Source organism: Microcebus murinus, chromosome 22 (genome assembly GCF_040939455.1).
Source record: "Microcebus murinus isolate Inina chromosome 22, M.murinus_Inina_mat1.0, whole genome shotgun sequence".
In the NCBI taxonomy this organism is placed as follows: domain Eukaryota; kingdom Metazoa; phylum Chordata; class Mammalia; order Primates; family Cheirogaleidae; genus Microcebus; species Microcebus murinus.
Genome location: NC_134125.1, coordinates 26,061,477 through 26,082,054, shown reverse-complemented (window position 1 = coordinate 26,082,054; position 20,578 = coordinate 26,061,477). Strand labels below are relative to the sequence as shown.

General features: G+C 62.9%; 1 protein-coding gene across 1 annotated transcript; it reads right to left on the bottom strand.

Moving 5' to 3' along the window:
• Positions 1-7,676: 7,676 nt before the first annotated feature.
• SCARF2 (scavenger receptor class F member 2) lies at positions 7,677-19,341 on the bottom strand. Its single transcript, XM_012776616.3, has 11 exons — positions 19,118-19,341; positions 14,055-14,113; positions 13,866-13,967; positions 13,178-13,697; positions 12,855-13,073; positions 12,589-12,717; positions 11,946-12,049; positions 11,756-11,873; positions 11,478-11,593; positions 10,026-10,178; positions 7,677-9,298 (listed from the first exon to the last, which is right to left on the bottom strand). Exons 1-11 carry the CDS (start codon positions 19,279-19,281, stop codon positions 8,406-8,408), a joined length of 2,577 nt encoding a protein of 858 aa, XP_012632070.2. The 5' UTR covers positions 19,282-19,341; the 3' UTR covers positions 7,677-8,405.
• Positions 19,342-20,578: the final 1,237 nt, after the last annotated feature.

The following is a 20,578-nucleotide window of genomic DNA, read 5'->3' as shown; positions in this document are numbered from 1 at the left end:
CGCAAGGCCTGGAAGCCCTAACCAGCCCTGAGCCCTGTGTGTGTGTGTGCTCACTAAAACTTTATTCATGGAAATGTGCAGCAAGCTGAATTCGGCTTGAGGGCTGTACTTGCCGATGCCTACTCTGGCTGTGTAGCTCAGAGTTTGAGGTGGAGACAGGAAAGTTTGCAGAAGGAATGGAACGGGGCCACCGCCAAGGGGCTCTAGAAGAAAGGCCCTTGACACAGGCGCCTGGCAGTTATTTTTCAGAGGAAAACCTATAAATTATAAGGCTGCACAGCTCTCTTCACCTGGTCAAGTGACTGCTCTAACAGAAGCCCCAGGTGCTCTGGAATGATCGGTGGCCATGAGAAGTGTCCCAAGACACGGTCTTCCCACCCCAAAGCAGCAGCAAGCCCTGCTGCCAAGGAAAGCCCCAATTCCAGGACTCCCGTGGCCATCCCCCACGCACACACCAGGTCTTGGCAACTTTGCAACTTGGCCTTCGTCCCCAGTAATCAGATTTAGGATAAAACCCTGAGGAGCTCTAGGCACCTCTAAGACAAGTTACACAGAGACTCCAAAACCCAGCCCCTCAAGGGGTGAGACCCCATCATGTGCCCTGAACTTAGGCAGCGACAACGCCCAGCCTGTGGGGCATAGCATGCCCCTGGGCCAGCCACCACGGAGGACACTGCCCCGTGCAAACATGGTGGTCTTTGGTTCCCACACAGTAGGTGACACTATGGCCTCAGTTGGCACTATTTCCCTGAGACTCCACCACATTTAAGGGAGGCCCTCCCTGTGTTCCCTGGTGCATACGGCAGATGCAGAACAAGCCCCCAGACCTGACGGCCGGTGCTCTGCCGGATGTTCCAGTGGTTCTGGCTCTCTCTGTGCTTGGATCCCCATTGTTGGCATGGGCCCTCTTATCGGAATAAAACCCAGCCTTTGCATTTTCTGTTGGCCTTGCCAAATGGGGCCCTGTGGACCTTCCCAAGCCATTAAAATGGCTAATATGGCCCAATATAAATTTAAAACGGGGACTTCAAGGGTTGAGATTGTTATGCAATGTGTGATAGGAGAAGGGAGATTGCTGCCATCATTTCTCCATTTAACGGCCCAATCTGGCCTGTTCTTCAAACTGAAAACAACAAATGACATCTCATGGTGGATTGCCACCACCTTGACCCAACGGTCCATTACGGCCCCAGCCTTCGTGCACTGAAAGGACAGAACCATTTGGTCTTCTGTAGCCAGCAGTTTGCCGTTTCACTTTGCTGACCATGTTCCATACAGCGCCTGATTCAACAGCCTCTGCTCCCATTTTATTTTATTTTTTTAATTGTGGTAAAATAGACATCACATAAAATGTACAGATTTTAGCCATTTTAAGTGTACAGTTCAGTGGCATTAAGTATATTCACCACCATCCATCTCTAGAATTTTTTCATCATCCTAAACCGAAACTCTGTCCCCATGAACACTGAGTCACATCTCGCCAGCCCCTGGCAGCCACAATGTCACCTTCTGTCTCTGTGAATTCGAGGGACCTCGCATACAGGGAGCCACATAGCATTTGTCCTTCTGTGCCCAGCTTCTTCCACTGAGCATCATGACTTCTAAGTCTATCCATGTCATCAGAATTTCCTTCCTTTTTCTGGCCAATCACATCATCTCTGGAGGGACACACTGCATCATTACCTGGTTGCCTGGGGGATGACACACATCTGTGCTGGCAGGACCTAGATGGGACCCAGCTGTCCCTAGCATGACCTTGAGAGGAGATTGAGCTGATGCCTCCAAAGAGGACACAAATGCTCCTCGCTGCGCTTGGGAGGGGCGGTGCCCACGCGAGGTTCAGGACCCTGCGCCTCAGTTAGACTCTTAGATCTCAGCAGCTGCCTCAGGTCACGGTCCGCACTTCTTGCAAATGCTGCCACTGGGCCTTCGAGGTTTTCTTACCTGGCTATGCCTACTTTGGGGAATAATCTGTGCCTGGGAGACCACATCCCCTTGGCGAGCCCCGTGGGGCAGGGCAGAAAGGACTGGGCTTGGTTTCTGGGGGGCTCGTTTGGGCTCTTCAAGGTGCTGGCACAGCCAACCACTAGATGGCACCAAGATTCCATCGTCCCCTCACGGGCACACGTTGGTGTCAACCCAGTTCTGATGGCGGTCCTATTAATAAATCCACAAGGGAGTCCCACCACAGGGGCTTGGAATGTTCCGCTGTTGAGCCTCTCAAATAAATGCCCCATGCACACACCTCACCTCTAAAGATGCATGCCAGACCATTAAATGAGATGCCTCTGGAGTACCTCCTGTGGGGATGTATGCAGCAGGCACCTTCGGGACCACTGTCCCAAGGAGATGCCAGGACAGTGGCCTCTTCCATTGCTCACAGGGCTTCTCAGGGTCACTGTCCAATCACAGTCCTGTGTCCCCAGGACTCCCTGACTGCAGGGTACCTCGGGGTCCATTATCCAGCCCAAGGTCATTACAAACCTAGGGAGGCCCATGAGCTCACCCAACCAGCTTCTTTTTTTTCTTTTTTTTTTTTTGAGACAGAGTCTCACTTTGTTGCCCAGGCTAGAGTGAGTGCCATGGCGTCAGCCTCGCTCACAGCAACCTCAGATTCCTGGGCTCAAGCCATCCTCCTGCCTCAGCCTCCCAAGTAGCTGGGACTACAGGCATGTGCCACCATGCCCGGCTAATTTTTTCTATATATATTAGTTGGCCAATTAATTTCTTTCTATTTATAGTAGAGACGGGGTCTCGCTCTTACTCAGGCTGGTTTCGAACTCCTGAGCTCAAAGGATCCGCCTGCCTCGCCTCCTAGAGAGCTAGGATTACAGGCGTGAGCCACCGCGCCCGGCCCCGACCAGCTTCTTAACAGCCCTGCACCTGAGCTCACCCTGACGATGACCTCACCTGAAGATGGATGATCCCCGGCCACCCTCCACGCAGCAGCTGGGCTCATCCCAGGTGAATCACCCACGACCCCGCAGCCCACTGTGCCCCGTCAAAGGTCTCCTACACCCCCGGACTTCCTCATGCGTCCCCACTCTTCCTCCCCCTCCTCCTCTGAGTTGGCCTGACCCCTGCAGACCCACTCACTTGTCCTTCAACTCTTTTTTTATTTTGAGACAGAGTCTCACTCTGTTGCCCAGGCTAGAGTGAGTGCCGTGGCATCAGCCTAGCTCACAGCAACCTCAATCTCCTGGGCTCAAGCAGTTCTGCTGCCTCAGCCTCCTGAGTAGCTGAGACTACAGGCATGCGCCACCATGCCCGGCTAATTTTTTCTATATATTTTTAGTTGGTCAATTAATTTATTTCTATTTTTAGTAGAGACGAGGATCTCACTCTTGCTCAGACTGGTTTCGAACTCCTGACCTTGAGCGATCCTCCCGCCTCAGCCTCCCAGAGTGCTAAGATGATAGGCGTGAGCCACCGAGCCCAGCCTGTCCTTCGACTATTTTCTGTCTTCTCCCCAGACCTCTGCTAACGCCAGCCCTGAGACACCACTGCCATCTTGGGGGTCTTTTCTTTTTTTTTGAGACAGAGTCTCACTCTGTTGCCCAGGCTAGAGTGAGTGCCGTGGCGTCAGCCTAGCTCACAGCAACCTCAAACTCTGGGCTCAAGCGATCCTGCTGCCTCAGCCTCCCGAGTAGCTGGGACTACAGGTATGCGCCACCATGCTCGGCTAATTTTTTTCTATATATATTAGTTGGCCAATTAATTTCTTTCTATTTATAGTAGAGACGGGGGTCTCGCTCTTGCTCAGGCTGGTCTCGAACTCCTGACCTCAAGCAATCCGCCCATCTCAGCCTCCCACCATCTCAGCCTCCCAGAGTGCTAGGATTACAGGCATGAGCCACCGCGCCCGGCCCGTCTCGGGGGTCTTTACCTGCCATGGCGTGGAAGCCTTGCCCAAGGGACAGGCTGCATCTCCAAGCATGGCAGCGGTTGGGTGTGCCAATTCCCTGTGGCAGCAAACCCAACCCAGCTAAACAAAACTGTGAGGACAGCACATCTTGGCGCGTCTAATCTGCTAGCCAATCTTCAGTCCATCTTCCCAGTGGGTACAAATTCTTAATTAAACTCAAACAAGTAGACAAACAGAAAAGACAAACCACACATTGCTGTCTCTCACTCGACAGAGACAAGACCTCTAGATCACCAAGCAGTCATCATGAAACCGAAAGAATCTGACCCCAGAAGTCAAGCAAGTGCTCAAAAAGAATCGAAATCAACCACGAGAACCTGGAGCACATGACCAGGAGCGGCAGTTGCCGAAGGCCCCCTGCCCAGATCACCGGTGGGCAGCAGCCCGCAGGGGCTGGCGCAGGGAGCAGGGATGGCAGGCAGGTTGGGGAACATGTGGCCAGAGAAGATGGTTTTATCCGGGCTGCTGCGGCGGGAAGAAAGTTGACTACTGAGGACGGTCTCCCAGGAGGGCCGGCTGGGCTTCCAGGGAGGCGTGAGCAAGGGCTGGGGCGCTCGGGCGCGGCGCGTGCCTCAGGCGCCGTCTCTCAGAACACAGAGGAAGGGACGAGTTCTCAACCATCCCTGTCTTTCTGGAGCTCAGATGAATTCTGACGTTGTCAGTCTGCCTCGGCTGTCTGCGTCTGGTCGCGTGTCTGCCTGTGCGTGCAGGGTGGGTGTCTGGCTCGCGCCTGGATTTCTCGGGGGGCGTGTGCGTTTTAGGGTGAGCACCTGCCTCCGTGCTCAGGAGGGCCCGGGGTGCGCGTGCGCTGTTGCGGGGCGTCTGTCTCCCACCGCGTTTCTGCTTGCCTGTGGGGTGGGTGTGCTTCCCGGCGGTCTGTCTGGATTCCTGGGGCTCAGAGGGTGTGTCAGGGCTTCCAGCATCTGCCTCAGTGCCCAGCTGGCTCTGGTGCAGTCTGTATGTGGCAGGTTGTGTGTAAGTCACCATGCTTCTGTGTGTCTGGCGGCGTGCGTGTGAGCGTTGTGCAGGATGAGGTGCGTTTCCAGGCGCGGGATGGGGTGCAGGGTGCATGTCTGAACCCACGTGGCTGTGTGTGGTGGCATGTGCGTGTGCGTGCCGGGAGATGTGCTTGGTAAGAGTGTCGCGATGCCATTGTCTCATGCTTCTGTGTCTCTGGTGAAGGTTGTGTGTTTGCAGGATGAATGCTTGTCTCTTTTTCCAGTGTGTCACGGACTTGCCTGTGTGTGCCGTGGAGGATGTGCCTGTCTGGGTGTCTCGGTGTGCCAGGGGTGAATATGTGCGTTTGGTATGAAATGTGTTGCTGACCATGGTGAAGTGCATGTGTGTCGCATGGTTGTGTCTGTCTCGTGGTTTCTTTGAGGCCCACGGCGTGTGTGTTACAGCGTGTGTCTGTCACTGTTCCCGTGAGTGGTGGTCCACGTGGTGGCCTGCAGTCCCATTTTCTATTTCCAAGTGTCTGCTGGGTTTTGTACGTGCACTGCAGGGGGACTGTCCTCCACACCGCTGTTGGCTGTAGCTGTCCGTGTGTTGCGGTGTGTGTCTTGGTGTTTCTGAGTAGTGGGTTGCATGTTCGCGTTGGAAAGTGGGTGTTGTCGGTGTGTGGGGGGCTGCTTCCGTGTGTCTGGGGGAGTGCGTGCACTGGCAGGACAGTGTGTTCCTTTGGGTCCAGTTGTATGTGTGGGTATGTGTTGCAGGTTGTGTGTCTGTGTCTCTGGGGTTCTGGTGTCGCGTGTGTGCGCGAGTGTGTGTGTGAGTTTGAGAGTGTATGTGGTGTTTCCATGTGTCCGGCCGTGCGAGTGTCTGCTGGCCTGGCCACGTGCGTGTGTGCGGCCGGCCTCTCTGTCTGGCGTGGGCCGCGTCCTGCTTGAAGCAGGCTGGGCCCGGTCCACACATTCCTCCTGCTCTTTTGTGCTCTGTGCTACAAAAAATATTTGCGTTTTCCACGACTCATAATTTTTCCTCCTCAATTGCTACCATATGTGGGCCCTGTGGTCTCCGTCTCCATGGCAACGAGAGTTCCAGCAGCCGCGGTTCCCTTTTGTGGCGCCTGCCCGGGGGAGCTGGCACTGCCGTGAGCCCTGAGGGGGTGGGGAGGAGCGGGCGGTGGGACGCCTGGGGCCAGGGGTGGGGGGGAGGGTTGTCCAGCAGCTCCCTCCCTGGGTGGCCACCTGGGCCATCGAGGGGGGTAGGACAGATGGCAGGGGCTGGCTGCTGGAATGAGGGCTCCCTGCTCTGCTGCACCCACAGGTCAGGTCTCGGACACCCAGGGGAGCTCCCGGGGCAGGAGGAGGAGAGGCCGCAGGAAAGGCCTGGTCACTGACAGCCCTGGTGTCCCCAAATTGTGCTGGCTTGGGCTCAGGGAAGAGCCCAGGGTTGAGTGGTGAGGAAGCAGCAGTGTGGTGGACTGATGGTCCCGGGAGGGGGGGGGTAGCACAGCCTAGGCAGGAGTGTGGCCTGAACCACTGCATTGCCCACCCCTGCCCCCACCCAGTCACTGCCCTGCCCTCTTTTAGCCATAGGGGCATCTGCCCCTCCTGGCCAACTGAGCCTGTGTTCTCAACCCCAGCAGCCAGCATGGCGTGGCGCCCGAGTGGGCGCTGGCCATGGAGGCTGGCCAGCTGCAGGGCCACTGCTGGGAGGATGCCCAGCTGGCCCTAGGGAAGCAGCATGGCCCAGAGACAGGCAGCCTGCATTGCACGTGCTGCCTGACCAGGCCTGGCGCAGGAACTGTGTCCCTGCCAGCTGTTCCGGTTGGCCTGTCTGGGGCAGGAGGCCATCTGCACTCAGCTGAGCCCTTGTATGGGTGACCAATGTTGACCTCAGTGGGGTATCCAGCCAGGGGACGGGAGCTTTGCCAGGATGAGATCCCTGGGCTGCCAGCGTTGGTCAGATGATAGTGCCAGGCTGTAGGCTGCTGGGTGATCAGAGGCTCTTGGCAGCAGCATTGGGAGACTTTGAGCTGGGCACCAGGGGATGGGAGGACGGGAAGAGGCCCGCTGGGCAGAGGCAGGAGGTGGGAGGAGCCCAGACAGTGGAGCTGTTGGAGCTTAGTTGGGGGGAATGTCAGAGCCATGGAAAGGTGAGGGTCTGTGGCTTAAGGAGGCCTGCCCAAGGGTGCCAGGCGCGGTGAAGGCCCTGGGGGACAAATGGCCACAGAGAGAGGACCAGGCAGGCAGCAGGAGCTGGCTTGGGGGCATGGGCTCTGGGCCAGGCAGGCTCCCCACTCTCCTTCAACTTCCTGCAGTGGCAGGGAAGGCGTGTGAGGAGTTTCCGGCTGAGGACAAGGAGCTCATTGAGGCAGACAGCAGGGCTCAGTGCAGCGGCAGACCGTCTTGTTTGCGCAGCAGGAGGCTGGGCTGGAGGCAGTGCCTGTGGCCCTCTAGCTCCAGCCCCTGTCCCCCAGCACCCCTCAACAGCTCTGAGACCCAAGTTAACAGCAGGAGCCAGTGGGGAAGGCACAGATAAGAGGCCAAGCCCCCACTCTCCTCCCAGCCAAGGGCTTCCCCTGACTGATGAGTCAGGGGCAGGCCAGGGCAGGGGTGGAGGGGCCTAAACTTGGTAAGTGAGTGAGGACTGGTAGATGCATGGTCCAGGGAGACTCACACCTGGGCTCCAGGGCTGTGCTTAGGACCCAGGTCGTAGGGGTGTGAGTGCAGGCCCGGCAAGGTCACAGGCAGTTTCTTTGGGGGGGATTTTTGCCCAAAGCCCACAGACAGGAAGTGATCAGATCCCAGGGAGGGGAAAAGGCACTTTATTAAGAAAGCTTTGGCCAAGCCCCTGCCGGGAGGAACCCACCCTAGGGCACCAGGCAGGCCGAGCAGCCCTACTCGGCCATAAATACATCTCAGGCCACCTGAGCTGCCCCTGGGGTCTCCACACGTGCAGGACTGCGGGAGGCCATCAAAACCGGCTCGACAGCTGAGGGGCTGAGGCTGGGACGCCAGGGAAGGGAAGGGGTGGACGGACCGAGCCCCGGAGGAACAGAGACCAGCCCTCCTCCCCGGGCTGAGGTCAGCCAGATGTCCTGGAGCCGGCCGGCTGGTGGAAGGAGCCTGAGGTTCCAGGCTGCAGCCAAGGAAGGCACCTCGGGCCAGCGGCGCCAGGCCCTAGCCAATGAGAGGCAGCCGGGGCAGAAGCGCACCTGGCCTCATCCAATGAGAACGCAGTCCCGACCAAGAGCACGAGTGGCCCTAAGAAGCGGTCTCTAGGCGGAACCTCTCGTCCTTGGCCAATGAGACGCGGGCTGGTCAGGCGCTCTGTGCCTTGGCCAATGGGGAGCAGGGAGTCGCCGGCCAAGCGCCAGTCAGGCGTCGACCGCCGGGGCGCGCCTTCCCGCCGGAGCGCGCGGCTCCCACCCGGCGGCGGCCGTGCGGCCAGAGGCGCTGAGGCGCAGCCCGGCCGGCCGAGGCGCGGGGCGGGGTCGAGCCGCGTCGCGAAGCCGAGGGAGCGGCGGGGCGGGCTACAGGGTGGGCGCGCCTGCCCGGCCCGGCTCGCCCGCCGCCTCCCGGCTCTTCTTGCGCGGCGGCTTCTGGATGGGGGTCTTCTTCCGGGGGGTGTCCGGCGCGGACGAGCCGGTCGCCGCCTTGTCGCGCCCCGGGGCCTCAGGCGCGGGGGGCGCGCGGGCGGGCGAGGCGGGCGGCACCGAGCGCTTGGCCTTCTGCGGCGGCGCCGGTTTCTCCCGCGGGCCCTCGGCGCGGCCCAGGCTGCGAGTCTTGCCGCGCAGCTCCGCGGCCAGCAGGGAGGCGGCCTCGGGCGCGCTGCGCGGGGCGCCGCCGGCGTCCGTGGGCTCGGGGAGGCCGGGGCCGCGGCCCCGCGCTCGGGCCCGCGGTGGCGAGGGCGCGGCAAGGGCCGTCGCCTGCTCGGCCGGCCCGGGGGGGCGCGGCGTCTGCTCCCGGGCTCGGGGACTACCGGGCTCCTCCGGCCGCGCCGACGCGTCGCTGGGCGTCCGTTTTCTCTTGCTGGGGCTGGGCGCGGCCTCGGGGCCGGGGGGCGGTGGCGAGGGCGCCCGGGCGGCGGCGGCGGCGGCTCCGTGCTTGCCGTGGATCCAGGACACTTTGGGCTTGGTGGCGGGGTCGGGCGGCGGCGGCTTCCTGCGCTCCGGCGACGGCGACAGAGACAGGCCCCCAGCCTCCCCCCGGGCCCGGGCCGGCCGGGCCTCGCGCCGGGCTACCCGCGCGTACAGAGCCCCGCCGGGCCCCTCCACGCTGGACGCCGACCGCTCGCTGTCCGAGGACGCGGGGAGGGGCGTCGCGTCCTCGGCGGACGCTGCTGCGGTCGGGGGCGCGGGGGACGGCGCCCGGGCCTCGGCAGGGACGGTGGGGGCGTCCGGGTCCTGGCTCTCCGCTGCTGCCTCTGCCGAGGGAAGAGCGGCCATCAGGGCCTCCGGGAGTAGCCCCAACAGGCCCAGCCTCCAGGTGCAAACCTCCACCTCCGCTCCTACCCCCACCCCGCTGGCCCTGCGCCGCCCTGGCGTCCAGATGTGCCCGGTGCATCCAGAGCACCGACCACAAGCTTAGTTCAGAGCCCAGGGCGTGCAGGTGCGTTCCTGGGACAAAGCCTGGCCTGGCCTGCACCCCTCCTCCCCACCACGCCCCCAGCCTCAGGAGCCACCATCAACACAATGGACGCTGCAGCACCCCAGCGGGGATTCCATGATCCCTTCTGAGGCTCAGAGGTTAGACACCTGCCCAAGGTCATCCAGGGAGATGGTCAAGGGAGGAGAGACCAGCATCCCAGTGGTCAAGGTCCCTTCCACTACCTCTGGGCCCAAGGCTTAGGTGACAATGCATTCCAGCCCCTGCAGATCCCCTCCTCCTGTCTCCTCTGCTACCCTCCATCCAGGCCCAGAACCTCTGTTTCCCCAGTTTTTCCCAGAAGTGACTTTGGGAGAGCTCATCTCCCCATACCCCACTCCAGTGCTGAACAGCACAGAACCCAGGTCTGCAGCCTCAGCTACTGAGCAACCTGCAGGTAGCTGTGTCATCATGCCTTTCCTCCCCATGTGCCCCAGACCACAGAGATCTTTAAAGCAGGAAAATGTCCCTGGGCTGGAGCCATGCCCAAGCAGGGCCATACTCACCCTCATGGGGTACACAGTAGACAGGGCCTTCATCGGTGGTGTCGAAGGAGGAGAAGGAAGCCCGGGAGGACCAGGATGGTGAGGGCTGCTCCAGCCCTGAGGGTGGCTCCAGGAAGCTACAGTTGAGTGTGTTATCCAGGTCGTGATGGGCCACTGGGGAAGGAGTGAGGCAGAGCTGCCTGGGCCACGCCTTGCCCCAGCCTGTGCCCTCATGAGCCCTGCTGCCACAAATGTTAAGGGAGTGATCAAGCCCAGCCCTACCGTAAGACTGCAGGTGGGACAGGCAATTCAACAGGTGGAGTGGCACTGGGCCAGGACTGGAGTATGGGTGGAGGTGAACTCAGTAAAGAAGAAGAAGAGGGAACAATGTGTTTCAAGGAGCTGAAAAAGTGGGGCTGAATCTTGGGAAAAGCTCAGAAAGGTGGGAGATGGGGCTGGAGAGAAAAGTGCTCCAAGACCTCTAAGCTAGGCATGCTTCAGACTTTGCTGTGTGGGACCCAGGGAACCTTGGAACACTTTGGAGCCCAACTGTGCAGTGGCAAGGCTGCCCTTCGGCTCGGTGAATCTCTATGGGTCGCCCCCCCAGCCCTGGCATCCAGAGATTCAGACCCCACAATGGAGGATCCCAGAAGCTGGCTGGCCTGGACCCCATTCCACAGTTGGGATGTGGGGTCCAGTCTCCACACCTGTGTCCATAGATGCCATGCTACTGGGTGGGCCAACAGGTTTTCTCAGCTGTGTCCTTTACCTCCCAAGAGTCTGAGCCTCCTCCCCACCATCACCAGAAAGAAATGGAAAACAGAGGGAGAGAGGGGCTGCCCCAGGTGTGAGTCGGCAGGGAGGGGAGCAGCACGCTGTGCTTGGTAGGGCGGGGTGACTGAGGAACCAGCTTGCCCTGGGCTCAGGAACTGCTGGGGATGCAGGCAGGAGGGCGGCTCTTCTCCCTGAGGGGCACTGCCACACACACAGGCCACCCATTCCCCTGCAGCTCCTACAGACCAGTGGTGGGGCTGCCGGGTCCATATGTCCACCCCCCCCCCCAGTCATTCATAGGCCGGACGCTTCCTACACACGCCCCGCACTTGCCTGCACACCTAGGATTCCTTCCTGGCCCCACCCACAGCAGCATCCGGTCCTTCCTTCTAGTCGCACCAAGTCTCCCTGCACCAACTCACATCGACACTCAGGGGATGTCCCCTCCCCCGCTTCTTTTTCTTTGTTTCAGAAACAGGATCTCGCTATGTTGCCCAGCATGGTCTCAAACTCCTGGGCTCCAGCGATCGTCCGGCCTCAGCCTCCCTCCAAAGCAGCTGGGACTACAAACGCGAGCCACCGCGCCCAACTTAGGGTCCCGGTGTCTACACCGAGACCCGGACCCCTGCACACCCGTTTCCTAGCAGCTTCCTGCGTGGGGAGGTGTTTCTCGAAGAGACCCCGCGTCGTCACCCTTACCTACGACTCTGGGCAGTTTCTGCCTGCGGAGCGGGATCCGGGGCAACTTCATGCTGATGCGACTGAAACGCCCGCACAGTCGCTGCGGTTCCTTCTTCCTCCCCAGCGAGAGCTCCCTGCGGGGGCGGGGCCTGAGCACGGGGCGGGGCGGGGCCTGGGCGCCCGATCTAAGCAGGAGGAAAGCGGAGGGGCGGGGCCGGGATGGGGCGGGAACTGGGCCCAGGCGCTGGGGAGGGCGGCCCCGACCGCGGAGGGAGCGGGGCGGTGTCAGGCCTCACCGGCGCGCGGGGTCCTGGCCGCGGCACACGCAGCAGCAGCCGAGCAGCGAGAGCAGCAGGCCTAGGAGCAGGGCGAGCAGCGCGCCCGCGCCCATCACGCCCTTGCGCTGGTTGGTCTCTGTGGGGGGCACCGGGTCAGCGCGGGTGTCGGCACCCCCGCATTCCCGACGGACTGTCCCCCACCACTCACCCAGGCGGCAGGCGCCGGTGACCGGGTCGCACGAGTCCTCGTGGCAGCTGCAGGCCTGGGCGCAGTCCACGCCGTGGAGCCCGGGCGGGCACGTCACGTTGCAGCTGTGGGGACGCGGGGTCAGGCCTCGGGGACGCCCCCTGCTCCCGCCCGGCTGCAGCGGCCAGCCCGCTAGCCCTGTTCTCTAAGGACTGTGGCCCACCCCGACTCGTTGGCGCGCTCGTTGGCTCGCGCTGGTGGCCAGTGTTTTGGAGATCAACGTAGGTACCCCCTGCGGGGAGGGGGTGGGGCATGGGGCCACGATTACGGCCACAGCGCCGTTTCTAGGGCTGACTCTTGTGCAGGTAGGAAGAGAGGTTACTGGACCAGGCCTTTGGCTATAAGCGGGGGTCCTTGCTCCCTCTACACCACCTCGGGGTCACCTCAGGAGCCCACCGACCACAGGCTGCGCGCATCTGTTCCTCACCGGGACAGGAAACTGCCCCAAAGAGCCTGTTGTCACTCCCTGGCTGAGGTGACACACAGCCCCGCCCAGGGTGGGTAGGCCCGCCTAGGTCCCACCTCCTCAGCCCCTGTGGTCTGACTGGAGCCCCCGGTGTCGGGACATCTCGCCGCCAACCCCCTCCGGTCCCGGGGCACTCACTGGGGCCCCTGGACGCCGGGGCTGCACAGGCAGCGCCCCGACTGGAAGTCGCAGTGGCCGCTGCCACAGTCAGCGCACACGAAGGCGCAGTCCTCGCCGTAGGTTCCATTGCTGCACTTGATCTCGCACCTTAGAACGAGGGGAGAGGCCGTCAGCAGAAATAGAGGCAAACGGACCCAAAGGATGCGGTGCCCCCCGCTAGGGCTTTCGTGCGGGAGGCAGACCGGGGGCTACGTGTCTGGGCCGATGCAGGCACTGCTGCTCACCGGTCGCCGATCCAGCCCGCGTTGCAGCGCGTGCACTTGCCGGTGACGTGGTTGCAGGCGTGCCCATCGCGGCACGGCGGGCAGCGGTGGCTGCAGCCCTCGCCGTAGAAGCCCGTGGCGCACGGCTGGTCGCATTTGGTTCCGTTCCAGCCGGGCTCGCACGTCAGGCAGCGGCCCTCGGCCACCGTGCACGGCTGCTGGCCCTTACACTGGCCGCACCTGGGGAAGGGACCGACGCTAGGCGGAGCAGGGACCGGCCCTACCCCAGCCCCATCCGCGGGCCGCCTTTCCCTCTTCCCTCCGCGGCCGGGGCCCGCGCTTACCGGCGGCGACAGCCCAAGCCATAGAAGCCAGCGGGGCACGGCTCGCGACAGTACTTGCCGCGGTAGCCCGGCTCGCAGGCGCACGTGCCGTCCAGCGGGTGGCAGCGGCCGCGGAAGCACTGGCAGTAGCGATCGCAGCGTGCGCCGAACGTGCGCTCGCGGCACTGGCAGCGGCCACTCTGCTGCTCGCAGGGCGAAGAGTTGCAGGCGCACTGATTGTTGCAGCTGCGGCCCCACCAGCCTGCGTGGCACAAGCAGGCTCCGGTCTGTGGGTCGCAGCGCGACGTGGCGCTGCAGTAGCACGCGCTGGCGCACTGCGCGCCCCACCAGCCCGGCTCACAGCGGCACGAGCCGCTCCGCGGGTGGCACGCGCCGTGCTGGCACTGGCACGCGTGCTCGCAACGCGCGCCCCAGCGCCGCGCGTGACAAGTACACTGGCCCGTCACGTCCTCGCATTGCCCGTGTGGGTGGCAGCTACACAGCTCCTTGCAGTCGGGTCCCCAGAACTGGCGCGGGCACTCTGCAGGGATGAGCAGAGGGGGTGGATGGCCGGGCCTAGCCAACCCAAACCTGCCCGGGATCCCCGGCTCCTGCCCCTTCTTGGGAACCAGTCCCCAAGCGGTATCCAACCCCGTCCCACCCCGGACCCCCGCCTCCCTGCTCAGGCCCCGCCACACCCCGAGCTCACTGGTGTCGCAGTTGGCACCGAAGTAGCCGTGGCGGCAGCGGCACTCGCCGGGACGCACGCACACCTCGTTCTCCGAGCACGTGGAGTTGCCCTCGCACACCGCTGTGGACGAGACAGGCCTGAGCTGCCGCGCGTCCTAGCCCCGCCTCTGCCCCCTGCCCTGTCCCGGTCCCGGGGTGTCCCACTCACCGATCCCACACTCGTCCCCTTGCTGCCTCCAGCCGGCGCAGCACGTGGGCACCTGGGAGCTGGAGCAGAGGGAGGACCACTGAGCCTGTCGTCTGTCCCTCAACCCCATCCGCCCCAGGGTTGCGGCAGCCTCCCCGCCTCTCCCGTCGCGGTCTGCCCCTGGCGAGGGGGCTACCGAGCCCCTGCTGGCCACTGTTGTAGGTGCGGAGACTCCCAGTGAGCAGGGAAGACACAAACCCCAGCCCTGGGGAGCCGAGGCCTTCACCCCTCGGCGACCTGCGTAAGTCCTCTCCCACAGCCAGTGGGCGGGAGGAGAGCCCCTGTGTCCAAGGAGGGCTGCAGTGAGCTGGGGGCTGAGGAGAACACCCTGGGCCTTCAGGACCTGCTCAAATGTGGCTGTCTAGGGGTTCCCTGGGAAGGGCGGCAGGACAAATGGGTGTCAGGGATCCTGATGTGATAGGACTGGGGCAGCACCAGGACTGGCTGGGCCAGAGGGACACACCTGGATGCCAAGTTGGGGCTCAGCAGGAAGGTGGAAGGGCATCCTGCGTGGGGGATGGTCGTGCACAGAGGTGGCCCCTGGCAGAGGGGCTTCTGGAGGAAGGCGGGAAGGAGCAGGCACTTGTGGCATCCTACACGTGCGAAAGTTCCCTGTGAGGCTCCAGAGAACCAGGGCAGGACTAGGGTGGAGGAAGGAGATACCAGGGCCTCTACTCATGCTCATTGTTTTACTCTTGTTTCATTTTGTTCGGCTTTACAAAGTATGTGATGTCACCTCGGCATAAGGTAATTTTTTTTTTTTTTTTGACAGAGTCTCGCTTTGTTGCCCAGGTTAGAGTGAGTACGGTGGCGTCAGCCTCGCTCACAGCAACCTCAGATTCCTGGGCTCAAGCGATCCTCCTGCCTCAGCCTCCCGAGTAGCCGGGACTACAGGCATGTGCCACCATGCCCGGCTAATTTTTTCTATATATTTTTAGTTGGTCAATTAATTTGTTTCTATATTTAGTAGAGATGGGGTCTCGCTCTTGCTCAGGCTGGTTTCAAACTCCTGACCTTGAGCGATCCGCCCACCTTGGCCTCCCAGAGTGCTAGGAAGCATAAGGCAATTTCTAACTGTAGCACTTTGGGGTGGTGCAGCCTATAAAGCTCTGGGCGGATGGGGGGTGGGGGCACAAAGTTTTGGGGGCCCTGCCCAAGTGGAGCCAGGATGGCTGGAGGGGTTCTCGGGGGCTGAGCTGGGGTGAGCCCACACTAGGGGCCAGAGGAGGCTGAGAAAGAACAGCCACTGAGGCTGTAGGATTCTAGATTCCCATCAGACTCAAAAGAACTTCGCCTTAATCTTAAAGCAGCCATTCACACTTTAGAGAAAAGGAGTGTGCATCACAAGTATCTGATTCTAAAAGTAGGATGTGGTGGTGGGAGGAATCTGGGGGGACCTGAAGACCCTGGAGGGTGGGACAGACCGGGAAGGGAGAGGCTGCAACTGTCCCACCATGCCCTGCACACTCCTGCCCACACTGCAGAAGACGCCCCACCCATCCCCCAGCTCAAGGTGACCCCCACACGCTGGATGGGGCACTGAGGCCCCGAGGGAGGTCCCTCCTCACCGAAAGGACTTGGTTCTCCCTCAGGCCACGGATGGGACCCGAACAGGACTGTAAAATCCCAAATTTCCAGGAATAGACCCAGTGTATTTTCTGCTAATAAAACTGGAGACAGGAATATAAGGCAGGCCTGCCTTTTCTTGTCCCCCACATTGTCCCCACTCACCCAGCCCTGACCTGAGGGCTCAAAGGTACCCAGCAGCAGGGAGACCCAAGTCCTCTAGCCCATCACCCTCCCATCTGTGCCTGGTTCTGAACCCTAGTCTCTGATGGACAGCCTCTGCTGGGGTCTCCTCCTGCAGGTAGCCGTGCCAGGTGGGATGGTCCTGGAGGCACTGACCCCCTTCTGCCCTGGATGGTCTGGCCGCATGACTCTGTGGCTAGGAGCCTGGTCTTAAGGCCATACTCAGCTGGGTTTGATGCCTGGGTCTGCACTTGCTGTGTGACTTCAGGCACGAAGCTTAACCTCTCTGAACTTCAGGTTCATTAGCTATACAAGTGGGCCCATAGGTTTGACAGGATTAAGAGAGCCAAGATGTGTGAAGTGTTTGCACACACCAAGAGCTCAGCCATGGCTTTGGTTTAAGTCGGTCTGCCCTCTGGCCCGTGCTGAACTCGGAAATTCTGAGAGCAGTTTCCAGGGAGTCCGAGTCTATCTGGTCATCCAGAACAGTGGGTGCCAGGCTTCACCCAAGCAGAGCCAACACCCACTGGCAGGACAGAGCCCGTGTGGGTTCACCAAGAACAAGAGGCTTTCCTTCTCGGGAGTGCTGGCAGACAGGCCAGGCTGGTGTGCACGGCTGCCCTTGGAGATCCTGCAGAGGCGGGTGGGGAGGGCCGGCCTGCAGCGGGGGCAGCTCATGGCTCTGCAAGTTGGAGAGACCCTGGGGAGCTAGGCCACTCCCCAGAGCACCTCAGCATGCAAGCTGTAGGCATCATACCTTCTGTGATTTAAATGCACAGCCACTGCACCCATCTTAAAGCCTGCTTACTGTGCCTGTGACCATTCTCCCCCAAAGCCAGCCAGGTAGGCTTCTCTGCCTGCCACAGCACCTGGGACCCAAACCTGTCCGGCTCTCCTCTTGTCCCCCTGACACCCCTCCTGGTTTCTGTCCCTGTCTCAGATCTCTCCTTTGTCCACACTAGCCTCCTCAGGAAGTTCACTAGGTCCCATCAGGACACTGACAATGACTTGGGGGCCCTCAGCGCCAGGCTCGCAAATCCAGCTGCCCATTGGACAAGATGTCACCACCGGGAGGCCTCGTGTGTGTCTCAGGCTGAACTGAACTCCCAGCCTTCTCGGCAGGGGCATCTCTAACTCCTTTTTCTGGCCCACAACAGACCCCTGGAGACATACGCTGACTCTGTCTTCCAAACTACATCTGAGATGGGGCCGCTTCTCCCTTGCCACCTGGAAGGGACAGCCACCTGCCATCTCCCTGGCTTTTCCTGACTTCGTAACCGGCCCCAGCTTCTGCCCCCCCGGCCCTCGGTGCCATGCCACACGGCAGCCATCCCACCCACCTCTGTACAAAGCCCCCGGGGGTTCCCATGGCCCTCAGAGAAAAAGTCCTCTGAGCAGGGGCAGCCCACCCTCACTCACAGCCCCCCTGGGCTCTACTTCCGAAGTGCTCTCTGGACTGGGAGCCTTGCCCCAGACACCGACAGGCATCTCCCCTGCAGGCCTGTGCTCACTTGCCCCTTTCTCAGGGGGTCTCCCCAGATCACCTGAAGTGAAACTGCGCCCTCCAACTCAGCACCTCCTCCCCAGCTCCCCAGCCGTCTAGAGGCACTTGCTTTCCTGGGCTCTGTGTCTCCTCCACCACAGGACAGGGGCCTTGGTCTCTGCTGCTGTCCCTAGCCAGCACAGGCCTGGCACCCAGTAAGGGTGTGTGCACGGGATGTTGGTGGCTGAGTGCACGCTCCTCTTCCTGGGACTCCTGCCCTCCAGGAAAGGGAATGGCTGGTGGAAACCTTGTAAGGTGAGGGAGGGTAACAAGAGGTTGCCCAGGCCCCAGTCGCACAGTATGGGGAGTGCCCATCCCTCCCGTTAACCCTCGCCACACGTGACCACAGTAATTCTCCCGTAACCCCATGAAGTGGTGTGATCAGCACTGTACAGAGGTGGGTGCAGGCCCAGAGAGGTCAAGCTACTTGCCCAGGTCGCGCGGGTGGCACCATGATGCGAATGCAAAGCAGAGCTCTTTGGTTGCGGGAACAGGTCCCTCATGGGGCGGTCTCCGGTTCCCCGTCCGCCAGAGCCTGCAGTGGGACCCCCTGGATCCCTGGCCCCGTCGGGGGCGGAGGGCGGGCTGAGCAGCCAGCCCCGCGGCGGTCGCGCCTCCCTCCCAAGCCCGCCCAGCCCGCCGCCGCCGCATTCCTGGGGCCGGGAGGCCCGAGGCGGCCGGCGGCGTCGATGCGAAGCAGATGGCGGGCCCGGCGGACCCGCCCCGGAGGCGGGGCTCGCGGCGGGAGGGGTCTGCGCGCCTCACCGATTTGGGAGCCCGCGCGCGGCCCCCTTACAGCCCCTTGTCTGCGGCGGCCGCCGAGACCCCGGACTCGGCCCGGGCCCGCGGCCCCTCTCCGGCCGCCCGCCCGTGCGGCGCCCCCACGAGTGCAGATGCCCTTGGCCTCGCCGCGGCCTCTGGCCGGTCCCGACCCCTGTTCACACGCCTGGCGCCCTGTCCTCGGTACTTCGTCCTTCGCACAAGCTCCCAGGCCCGCCGACCTCGGGCAGGGCCCGTCCGCTGCCTGTCCACGCCGGCTCCCCAGCCGGCTCCTGTGCCCTCCGGTGCCGCTCCGCCTCTGCGCGGCCCTTCGCGCTCCCAGGATCCCCACCTGGGAGTCCCCGGGGCTCCCACATCCTCCAGGCCCTGCGCCTGTCATGGCCTTTTCGACTCCGGCTTCTGGCCCACTCTGAGCGCCGGCTCCGCCGAGCTCACCCCGTCACCACCCCTCCCATCGCGCCCGCTCTTCCCGAGTCACGAATCTGTCTTTCCAAGTCTCGCCTGCCCCGAGCCCTCCTGCTCCCACCTCCCGGGAGCGCCGCTCTCCTCCCCCGGCCCTCCGCACTGCACCCCAGGCTCTGGTCGCACTCGCGCCCGCCCTTCGCACATGCTGTTCCTTCTGCTTGAAATGCCCTTCCCTGGCTCCTCCCTAAGGCCTTCACAACTCAGCCACAGGGGCCCTTTTTCCGGGTCTTTCCTGAAACCTCGGACACTGTGTGTCACCCCTCTGGGTGCCCACGTCACTCTGTTCTCGCCTCAGGTGGCTTGTGGTCCAGGGTATCCTCGGATACACTGTCGCGGCCCAAACTCGGCCTGGACCGGCGGCGGCGAGGGCGTCCGAAGGGCCGCACGCCCGGCACAGGCAGGTCCCGGGAGCCCCCAACGCCGGGCGCCGGCGTCGCCTCCCCAGAACGCCCCTCGCGGCCCCCGCCCCGCCAGGCCGGGCTCCTACCCAGGCGCGCGGCACACGTTGCGGCCGCGCGGGTTCAGCTCCTGGGGCGCCGCGGGGCCGGGCAGCAGCCAGAGCAGCAGCAGCAGCGGCGGCAGCGGCGGCGGCGGCCCCCGGGCTCCCCGGCGCCGCGCCGGCCCGGCCCCCCGGGGCCCAGCGCCCTCCATGCGGCGCGGGCGGGCGCGGGCGCGGGTGCGGCCGCAGCGAGAACGGCCGGAAGCGGAGTGCGAGGCCGGGCGGGGGGCGGCAGGAGGGGCGCCGGGCCGGGCAGGAAATTCCACATCGGCTCCCTGATCCCGGGCCAGCCGCGGCCGGCCAGGCGGCAGCGCCCGCCCCGCGCGCCAGACCCCACCCTCCCGCCGCGCCGCCGCCCCTCCGCGCGGCCCCCGCCCCCACGCGCCGCTGGCGAACTTGGGGGCGGCCCGCCGAGCGCTGGGGGCGGGAGGGGCCGGCGGGCCTGGCCGAGGATCCCCGTTTCCCGCGCCTTTCCCTCCGTCCCCAGACGTCCCCCCCAGAAGATGCCCCTGTGCGCTCTCTGCGCGGCCAGGCTCGGGGCGGGAAGGGGGCTGGGAGACACGGACGCGCCCCCCCAAGCGCTCTCCGCGCCGGCACCTCGGAACCGGCCAGGGAGCCTCCGGGTGGCCCGCAGACGGCCCGTGGAGGCCGAAGGCCATCTCTGCAGCCCTCAGAGCGCGAAGCCCTCGGGGCGCTGGAGTGTGCCCTCGACTCCTCCCGCGCTGGGCGCAGTCAGGCGCACAGGCACGGGCTAGGCAGGGTGCTTGAGGCCTGTGGTAGACTCGATTTGGACCAGCGGCCCGGGAAGGGGCCCCCATGGACATGGCTGGGAGAGAAGCCTGGAGGCAGAATGGCCCAGCTGTGGACTCTGATAGAACGGGGAGGTAAAGGAAGAGCGAGGGCCCCTGGGACTGAAACCCTGCAGTCCTCACCAAGGGATGAGGAGGCTGGGACCCTGGGAGATGGGTTCTACTGAAGGCGGCTGTGGGATCTCCAGAGGAAAAGGTCCAGAAGGTGAAGTCAGGACTGGAGAATGGGAACCCCTGCATCAGGCAGGGTGGGTGACAGCACAGAGCAGAGGGAAAAGGAGGTGCCACCATGGAAGAGGAGGTGCCACACGGAGTGTGCCAGGGAGCAAGTGGGAACTGGGGCTGGGAAGCAGCAAGGTGCTGGGCCCTCTGGCAGGTGCAGACCCAACCTTAGGCCCAAGCAGCAGGAAGGTTGGGCAGAAGCACAAACAGCTCCTGTGTGCAGCCAGGTCCCCGCAAGGATGTGTTTGTCCTTTGGGGACTCAAGAGCTGGCAGAGGGCCCGAGCAGGAAGAGGGCACCGGTCTTCTTGGCGTCACAGGCTGCAAGCAGCTGGATGCTCACTGAGGATGGGCAGGCAGAATCTCTTGGGATGTGGCAGGCCAACAGCCATGAAGGGTGGGCTGGAGGAGGGATCTTGG